The sequence below is a fragment of the Bombina bombina genome, chromosome 5 (genome assembly GCF_027579735.1).
Source record: "Bombina bombina isolate aBomBom1 chromosome 5, aBomBom1.pri, whole genome shotgun sequence".
In the NCBI taxonomy this organism is placed as follows: Eukaryota; Metazoa; Chordata; class Amphibia; order Anura; family Bombinatoridae; genus Bombina; species Bombina bombina.
Window position 1 is genome coordinate 177,079,413 of NC_069503.1, and position 10,700 is coordinate 177,090,112.

Here is a 10,700-nt window from a genome sequence, read left to right on the forward strand (position 1 = left end):
AGTTTGTGAAAAAGGGAACGTTTTTTTTTTATTTGATCGCATTTGGCGGTGAAATGGTGGCATGAAATATACCAAAATGGGCCTAGATCAATACTTTGGGTTGTCTACTACACTACACTAAAGCTAAAATTAACCCTACAAGCTCCCTACAAGCTACATAATTAACCCCTTTATTGCTGGGCATAATACATGTGTGGTGCGCAGTGGCATTTAGCAGCCTTCTAATTACCAAAAAGCAATGCCAAAGCCATATATGTCTGCTATTTCTGAACAAAGGGAATCCCAGAGAAGCATTTACAACCATTTGTGCCATAATTGCACAAGCTGTTTGTAAATAATTTCAGTGAGAAACCTAAAATTGTGAAAAATGTAACGTTTTTTTTTAATTTGATCGCATTTGGCGGTGAAATGGTGGCATGAAATATACCAAAATTGGCCTAGATCAATACTTGGGGTTGTCTACTACACTACACTAAAGCTAAAATTACCCCTAAAAGCTCCCTACATGCTCCCTAATTAACTCCTTCACTGCTGGGCATAATACACGTGTAGTGCGCAGTGGCATTTAGCAGCCTTCTAATTACTAAAAAGCAATGCCAAAGCCATATATGTCTGCTATTTCTGAACAAAGGGGATCCCAGAGAAGAATTTACAACCATTTAAGCCATAATTACACAAGCTGTTTGTAAATAATTTCAGTGCGAAACCAAAAGTTTGTGAAAAAATTTGTGAAAAAGTGAACGATTTTTTGTATTTAATCACATTTGGCGGTGAAATGGTGGCATGAAATATACCAAAATGGGCCTAGATGAATACTTTGGGATGCCTACTAAAAAGAAATATATACATGTCAATGGATATTCAGAGATTCCTGAAAGATATTAGTGTTCTAATGTAACTAGTGCTAATTTTGAAAAATAATGGCTTGGAAATAGCAAAGTGCTACTTGTATTTATGGCCCTATAACTTACAAAATAAAGCAAAGAAGATGTAAACATTGGGTATTTCTAAACTCAGGACAAAATTTAGAAACTATTTAGCATGGGTGTTTTTTGGTGGTTGTAGATGTGTAACAGATTTTGGGGGTCAAAGTTAGAAAACTTGTGTTTTTTTTTCCATTTTTTCCTCATATTTTATAATTTTTTCTTATAGTAAATTATAAGATATGATGAAAATAATGGTATCTTTAGAAAGTCCATTTAATGGCGAGAAAAACGGTATATAATATGTGTGGGTACAGTAAATGAGTAAGAGGAAAATTACAGCTAAACACAAACACTGCAGAAATGTAAAAATAGCCTTGGTCCCAAACAGACAGAAAATGGAAAAGTGCTGTGGTCATTAAGGGGTTAAAGGGACACTGAACCCAATTTTTTCCTTTCATGATTCAGATTGAGCATGAAATTTTAAGCAACTTTCTAATTTACTCCCAATATCAAATTTTCTTAATTCTCTTGGTATCTTTATTTGAAATGCAAGAATGTAAGTTTAGATGCCGGCCCATTTTTGGTGAACAACCTGGGTTGTTCTGTTCTGAACCCAAAAAAACCTTAGATGCATTCTTTTTTTAAATAAAGATAGCAAGAGAATGAAGAAAAATTGATAATAGGAGTAAATTAGAAAGTTGCTTAAAATTGCATGCTCTATCTGAATCTGAATTAAGCTACAAAAAAAAAATTGACATTGGCTAACGTCTCATGTTACTTGCTTATATTGTTTATCTGAGGAGTTATTAAAGGGACACTGAACCCAAACTTTTTCTTTCATGATTTAGATAGAGCATGCAATTTTAAGCAACTTTCTAATTTACTCCTATTATCATTTTTTCTTCGTTCTCTTGCTATCTTTATTTGAAAAAGAAGGCATCTAAGCTAAGGAGCCAGACAATTTTTAGTTCAGTACACTTGACAGCGCTCGTTTATTGGTGGGTGAATTTATCCACCAATCAAAAAGAACAACCCAGGATGGTCACCAAAAATGGGCCAGCATCTAAATTTACATTCTTGCTTTTCAAATAAAGATACCAAGGAATGAAGAAAATTTTATAATAGGCGTAAATTAGAAAGTTGCATGCTATATCTGAATCACAAAAGAAAAAATTTGGGTTCAGTGTCCCTTTAAGTAAGCTTGTGCATTCATGAAATTTGGGAGCAAACAAATGCCAAAGTTGCATTCAGTAATTTTCAGGGCCGGATTTATTATTCTGAAAGTGCAGCTTATTAAGATCTGTGCAAATCTAGATCTTAATAAGCTGCACTTTAACAAGAATAAATCTGGCTTCGAAAAAATTGTGGAATGCGGCTACCATCTTCGGCATTTGTTTCCTCCCAAATGTCACAAATGCACATGCCTACTCAAAATTTTACTCAGTTTTAAATGATTTTAAACGTTTACAAAATCCTTTCAAACCAGCCTCTAAATCATCTTTCTAGATTGTAAATTCCAACGGGAATAGGGCCCTCAATTCCTCCTGTATTTGTTCGATAAATTATGTCTTCTCTTACAAATATTGTATCGTTGTACTCTTATCATTTGTACCCATGGTCAGGGCTGTTGAATTTGTTGGCGCATTATAAAGTATATTAATAACAATAATATGCAGAATATGTTCTATGTATTTCTAAATAGAAATTCCTAATCATATTATTCTGTCCCAGGGTTTTATCACATATTTTTTAATTAATACAGGGCTCAAATTAAATTTAGCCTACTAAAAAATTTCAAGCAATAAAACACCTACTTTGTTTGCCAAAGTAAAGTACTAGGTGGTCTGAAATCTAGAAAACTTAAATTTGCACTGCAGGTCAAACCACACATTTTGTAACATTTGATGTTTATAGATCATGATTGTGGCCCCTGTAGCTTGGTTTGGCTACCCCCTTGTTTATAAACTTGAGTCTGCACTCACCTTGTAGCAGTTTGCAGGGCTGATTATCTGTTGTCCTCCATAAGCGAGCGGTGCAGTCTTCGCTGGCTGTTAGAAGATGGTGCCCATTTGGGCTTAAACTCATCCAGTTGATGCCCCCCTTGTGCTCTGCGCAGACCTTAACCAGAGAGCTGGGTGAAGCACATGTGGAGCCACCGCTCCCCATCCTCCGGAGCCCGGCATGGGCAAAGGCACTGGAGGGTGGACTCATGGAGTTCCTCACTCAAATGCAGGGTGACGAATATCAATAGCGGTTTGTTTCTTTACATTACGTCCAGTAGGAAATTTCTCTAAAGAACCTGTAAGAGTATATAAATGAATAAACTACTCAGCATTATACATTTTGTTTAAAAGGCCATAAAAGTAAAAAAAATTACAGGTTCTAATTCATTAAGGCATGTCATTTAAAGACTCACTAGGGACCCCCAGAGCACTCCTGGTATAAAGCGTAAACCAATCAGCAGCACTAGTCGCAGATCTCAGCTATGTTTTTAGAGCAGCTGATTGCATTTATGGCAGTTTACACCCAGGGCCTTTAGTGCTCTGCAAGTCACGAGCAGTACTTCTACTGTGTGTTTAATCTCTTTGTGGTCTAACTTATTAGATCATGTAATTTTTCAACTATTATGGCCCTAAATGTCCTATTTATAAGTGTTCAATTAGGGACAGATATAAATGAATACATTCACTGTGCAGTGTTTATGAGGGTCAGGGTATTGATATCTACAAAATGAACTCCAGCCTTTGTAATTGTAAAGTTAGTTTTTTTTTAACCCCTTCCTGCCAAGACTTTTTTGTCTACCTCGGAATAAAGCTCTGATGTAAACAAATAAGTTAAACATTAAAATCACGTGATCGTTCATGTGATCGCGTGATTTCAATGATGGGATCATGTCTGGGGGGGAGTGCCTATGACGCTAGGCATGCCCTCCAGCACGCGATCCCATTCAGGAAGCGCCTAAGGGCGTTAAACACAAAGGAAAAGCTTTCGTGCAGGACCGGATTTTTAAATTAATACCCCTTTAAAGGGCACAGAGTCATCAAAGCCTTTTAACTTTGTTATAAACAAATTGGTATGTCAACTTGCTGGAAAGCTCTGTTATAAATAGTTACCAGGGAGCAACAAATATCTGTATTTTGACCTCTTTTCTCCATTCAAATTTTTCAAGAGAAACGATGTTTGAATATATCAGTGAAACATTCATTTGAATATTGATTCCAATAGACTTATTTTAAAGTTTAACAGAATTCAAAATCAAATAAATATTTAAATGTTACATGTGATGTTCAAATATGACCTTCAACAAAGGGGATGTTAACAGCTTGTATAAATTCATGTAGAACCTTTGACTGACATTCAACATTCTTTGAGAACAAACAAATGCAGCTGTTTATTTATATTGAATGTACCAAAACATTCGCCCATCCCTAATAGTCACCCGCACAATGGAGATCTATGGTAATAGTAAAAAAAGAGATTGGGTTGATTTTTTACGCTACTTCTGACAAAACCATAATTTTCTGGAGCTGATAAAAGGACACAGTGTTTTATTATTGCCCTATTGCTTGAACAGAACTATGTGTTTACACCATTACTTGAGGTTAAAAACATAAAGGGACAGTGTATTGTAATTTTTTTTCTTTAATGTGCTCCCATTTTACCTGCTAGAGTGCATTAAACGGTTTATAAATAGCTCATTTACCTTTATGTTGACATATGTGCTTTTGCCTGTTGAAATCACCACCTATACTGAAAATGTCAATACTGCAATAATGGGTACAGAAAAGCTACCTAAACAATATCCAGCAAAAGAAATGACAATACCAGTGGTGGTGGGGGATAAAGTTACTACAATTTTAAATTTTCAATTGTTATCTCAGAGATAACATAAGTAAGCTTTTTTGTCAAATCCTACATTCAGAGTTTAGAATATCAAAATATCTACCGATTAAGGGAAATCCACAATTTATAAGTGGTTTAGAAACATCTGCTTTTTATGAATGGAATAAAAAAGGATTAACTAAAATTGTTCAATTAATAGACTCACAAACCAAAACTGTCAAGACTTTTGACTCTCTAGTTAAAGAATTTAACTTAAAAAGAACACATTTTTTTGCATATTTTCATTTTATTGATACTAACAAATTGACAGACTTTAATGTAAGTAACCCGGGGCCTTTAGACTCAAGTATTAATATCTATCAATCTGGGAATTATTCAATTTCATGTTTATATAAAAGTATAATATCCTCAGAGGCTCAGGGAAAAATATTAGGCCTGTACAGTAAGTGGCGCAGGGATATCAGAAATCTAAATTTTGATCACTTCAAAAAAAGTTTTACATTAATTCTTGAATATACACAAGTAATCTCATTCAGAGAATCTCATATCAGGCTCTGTTTAATAGTTTATCTAACCCCCTGGTAAATAAAAATAAAGTAAGCTTTTGTGTTTATATCGAGTGATAAGATAATGATATCTGATTTCCCTTCAAGCTCAGCCTATTTTAATGGAGTGTGGTTTCAAAGAGAAAAAAAAGGTCATTTCATATACAAAAATAAACACAAAGGAGCACTTTTCCACACATTTTATACTTTACAACTGATATAAAAAAAATCATTGGAAACACATTAAGGGGAAACCAATTTTACAGTACACTGTCTCTTTAAAACTAGATCTAGATTGGCAATGCACTACGCGCCTGGAGCTTAACACGGTCACTGATCCAATCCAATCAGACATGAGCTTAAAGGGACAGTCAAGTCCAAAATAAACTTTCATGATTCAGATCGAGAATTTAATTTTAAACAATTTTCCAATTTACTTCTATCACCAATTTTGCTTTGTTCTCTTTGTATTCTTAGTTGAAAGCTAAATCTATTAGGTTCATATGCTAATTTCTAAGCCCTTGAAGGCCGCCTCTTAGCTCAGGGCATTTTGACAGTTTTTCACCACTAGAGGGTGTTAGTTCATGTGTTTCATATAGATAACACTATGCTTATGCACGTGGAGTTCCTAGGAGCCAGCACTGATTGGCTAAAATGCAAGTCTGTCAAAAGAACTGAAATAAGTCTGCAGAGGCTTAGATACAAGATATTCACAGAGGTAAAAAGTGTATTAATAGAACTGTGTTGGTTATGCAAAACTAGGGAATGGGTAATCAAGGGATTATCTATCTTTCAAAACAATAAATATTCTGGTGTAGTCTGTCCCTTTAAATAAATGTTTAACCCCTATGTGCAGGTTAAATACATTAAATTTATTATTGCACTATTATACAAAAAGAACATTGTATTTATGTTCATTTTATGTCCTTTTATCTTCAAAGTGAAATCTGTATATCCTTAGCTGTATAACTAATGCATGGGACAAAAATAATATGCATCTAATTTGAAAACAATTGTATTTTGTATAGCCAAAACATTTAACGTTCCATCATTAAAAGTTATAAAACAATTTAATTTGTAGCCTACACAGTAAATGAAAGCTGTAGGTCATACAGTTAAAAGCTTTCCTTATTACTATTGCATATTAATATGACATTTCACTTTGGTTCACTGACAGTACGTTAGGGCAGAAACATCAGGGTTATAGACCCTTAATCTTCTGGGGCTCTCCCCCTCTTAAAGGGACAGTCAAGTCCAAAAAAAAAAAAAAAAAAAACTTTCATGATTCAAATAGGGCATGCAATTTTAAACAACTTTCCAATTTACTTTTATCACCAATTTTGACTTGTTCTCTTTGTATTCTTAGTTGAAAGCTAAACCTAGGAGGTTCATATGCTAATTTCTTAGACCTTGAAGGCCGCCTCTAATCTAAATGCATTTTGATAGTTTTTCACCACTAGAGGGCATTAGTTCACATGTTTCATACAGATAACATTGAGCTCATGCACGTGAATTTACCATGTAGTCTTCTCTGATTGGCTAAAATGTATAAGTCTGTCAAAAGAACTGAAATAAGGGGGCAATCTGCTGAGGCTTAGATACAAGGTAATTACAGAGGTAAAACGTGTATAATTATAACTGTGTTGGTTATGCAAAACTGGGGAATTGGTAATTAAGGGACAATCTATCTTTTAAAACAACAAAAATTCGGGTGTTGACGGTCCCTTTAACTGATATTATCTTCAGTCTAGCCTTTCTTTATTTTCTTGCCCCTTTTTTGATTTCTCTCTGTGACCTGTTTTTCTACAACAATATAAACTCAATTCACTGCCAAGTCTCTCTAAATTACTTTCCATCTTTAAATGGGCAATAAACTCAAGAATGGTCTATTATGTATTTTAAACAACAGTTAAAGGGATATGAAACCCCAAATGTTTCCTTCATGATTAAGATAGAGCATACAATTTAAACCCCTTAAGCCAAAATGACACACACACATATATATATATATATATATATATATATATATATATATATATATATATATATATATATATATAAATTGTATTTTTTCAAATAAGGTGGTAACACTGCCGATGATAATACTTTAAATCTAGGAAATGTAATTTAATTTTTTACACTGGGGAAGTTTCAAATACATTTCCTTCTAGGAGATTTAATTAAATTGGGGACAGTTTCTGATACCAGATCCAATAGCAATGCTTATGGTTATGACTTGTTAGTTCTCTGCTACAAGGGTGTGCAACACATGGTAGAGACAATTCTACTTTTTAGGGGCCTGATAGGGGAAAATGCAAACTCAGCAATGGCACTTAACATATGGCTTCATTTTGATTTAAATAGATTTCAAAATCCTATGTTTTTAACTTTCTTTTGAGTAAACAGGATGTGCTTTAGATCACCTAAAACGACATTTAAGCCATATTATAAAAAATGTGCTCAGTCAGTATATATTAGCAATTAATAACTGAATTGTGAGAGAACTACATATAATTTACATGTTTTTAAACGTTTAAAAACTGCTACTTATTAATGCTAACAAACTACTTGAAACCCTGGTTAGTTTATCTTATCTCCCCTAATTGTGGCAAGTAAGGACTAGCTGTTAATTAGTTTGTGCACTGTTCTAAGCAATCACAGAATACTACATAACTGGTTCAGGCAGCTTGAAGCATTTTTCTGCACAATTAGGTTACAGAATCTGACTTGCAAGGAGTGTTAGACAAGCACCGTATTTACAGCAAAATAAATTAGTGTATATTATGCAGTAGCTAATTTATGGTTATTCAATTTTGAGTTTAAGATCCATATAAATAAAGGCAGAGCAAATCCCATTTCTAATTTCTAGATGATTAAAAACTTCAGGGTTCATTCCCACACACACAAAAATAGTTGGGTGCCATCTATGTTTCAAACATATGTATCAGACCTTGTCTCAAATTTGTACTACATGCATGAACTGAAGTTTGTAGAATACAGATGCCTGTCGTGTATCTTTGAACTTTCATTATATTATATACATTAATGTGGGTGTCACAACTACACAAGATCATGTACTGGCATTATATATATATATATATATATATATATATAGCGATATACTATAACATATGCTTCATCATTTATATTATATCCTAAGTTGACACAGTTTGTATTATATCAACTTCTACATTATGTAACTGTGTATTAGCATTATATATTGTACATATGTATGGATTATATAAAATAATATATGTTATCATAAATTATACATAAACATTGAACCCCTGAATTAAATCATTGTGTAATATTAATAATATTGATGTATAAACTAAATAATATAATAATTGGATACATTATATACATACAGTACATGATTACATTATATTACAATCCCCATTACATGACTGTGCAATATTTTTGCACTATAACATGATCATTATAGCATACACATAAGTAAAGGCTTATGTGTGTGTGCACTATATCATATATGAATGAGACATCATTATATGATCAGTGTATATGATTAAAACAGGCACATTAATATAAATCACTTGGTTTTGCATGAAACTATCTACCTAAATAGAAAATACATAATTCCCCTTTCTATGTTAGGCTTTGTTCTATTTAGTTTAACTATTAGCCTCTTTACAACAATATGCAAGTAGAATCTCATCATTATTGCAGTCTATTTGAAACTCCCATACAATAAGTGTGAATAACACAGAAACTCACAGTTGTGCATGATTCCAGGACAAATTGCAACACTAAACCACTTTTGTATTTACCTTAACTGCTTGAAAAAGTGAGAAGTTTCTTTTTCTTTTTTCCTTTGAAATGTTAGCACACAGGGGAACATCCTCTCCTTTGTCAGAATCTGCTCTTCCTTCTCTCCATCTAATAATAAAATAAAATCCATATTAATCCGTTGACTGCCAGTGAGTACTGAGTCATTTTTTAATGCTATGCACTGCAGCCCTGCAGACAAAGGGTTAAGCTGTACAGGGGGCACCCCCTGCAGCTGCAATACAGTTTCCTCTTACACACAGGAGGACATTTAAATCTGGCTTTAATAACAAGCTGAAAAATTTTACAGGATGAAACCCCCCAAATGTTGCCTAATCTTTAGCTGTCTGTATATGTTTGTAGTGAAATTAAAGATAAGACTTACCCCATACATTTCTGCTAGAGGCTGGTGGGCGCTAATATAGCAGTCATGATCTCTTCTGCTGTACTCAGTTGATTGCTTGGAAGTTTCTGTTTGCAGTTTAGCTTTATCCTGAGGGGCGGAGTGGAGCTGCTGTATCCTCTGCTCTGTACAAGTCATTCTGGTTGCTTTACATGAGACACACACTCCCCAGTGATACCTCCCCACTGCTTCTCATTAGTGGGATTGCAGGGACAAGGGGTACATGTCAATCATTAGATGCAGGGTCTTAAAAGTAGCCACTGAGGCTTTTGAACACAAGCTATAGGCACATGTGGGGTTATTTATTGTGTATTAATAAACAACTATGCAAACACTCACTGGTCTTATAAAAAATAACATTTATTTGCTGACATTTCAGAGAATTCACATTCCCCTTTCTTAGACCAATCTAAAGGAGAATGTCACTAAATATAGTTATTATTTTTTTTTATTATAAGACCAGTGAGTGCAGACATACTGTACATCAGTATGTAGGTGGTTGAGACTGCCTTGTAGTTTACTCCTTTTAGCCAAGCATAAACACAAACTTGAGTCACTTGTTTAATTAAAATGAGCTGACATTTTTTAAAAAAAAATCTGTTGTGCACTACATTTACAACAAACAACACTTGATTGCGCTGCACATTGCAGTTGGTGTTATAAGGTCTGGGCTATTTTTGGAAACTTTGGAAAAACAGCTACAACATCATACTGAGATCTCACTGCCCACAATGACATCACACTTCAGTAATGGTACCCTGAGCCCATCTCAGTGATTTACAGAAACATAGAAAATGTGATACAACACTTATTATAAACCACCAAAAGTTTTACCAACACATTGTTATTCATTATTGGTGTAAGGTTCAAGTTACTTGATGTTTCCAACCTACCAGTCATGGAACCTCAATTTGTTTTTAAGGAATGAGTGATGAAATTACATTTTTGTGAGGAGCTTGTCCCAAACCTTGAATTTCTCTAAAGTGATAGACGATACAGTATGTTCAAATTTCTACTTTTCAGGAGCCAACATAGTTTGCCCATTTGTGGCATCCAGCTAAAGCGTGCTCCAGTTGTACTTGCTCTTTGTCAGCTACATTTTTACAACAATCTACTGTCCTCATGAGAAATATTGCTAACTGTAATACATAATAGTAATGGGAACCCAGGACTGATGTTTTTGTTGCCAGTTGTTTA

The 10,700-nt window shown here is 34.1% G+C and overlaps 1 protein-coding gene across 1 annotated transcript in view; it reads right to left on the minus strand.

Moving 5' to 3' along the window:
- WDR86 (WD repeat domain 86) overlaps positions 1–9,598 on the minus strand; it is a 119,714-nt gene extending 110,116 nt beyond the window's left edge. Inside the window, exons 1-3 of the mRNA XM_053713796.1 lie at positions 9,486–9,598; positions 9,103–9,211; positions 2,909–3,225 (exon numbers count right to left, since the gene is read on the minus strand). Coding sequence (XP_053569771.1) covers positions 2,909–3,137 — 229 coding nt within the window. The 5' untranslated portion in view covers positions 3,138–3,225; positions 9,103–9,211; positions 9,486–9,598. The remainder of the gene's footprint in view (positions 1–2,908; positions 3,226–9,102; positions 9,212–9,485) is intronic.
- Between the last annotated feature and the right edge of the window lie 1,102 nt (positions 9,599–10,700).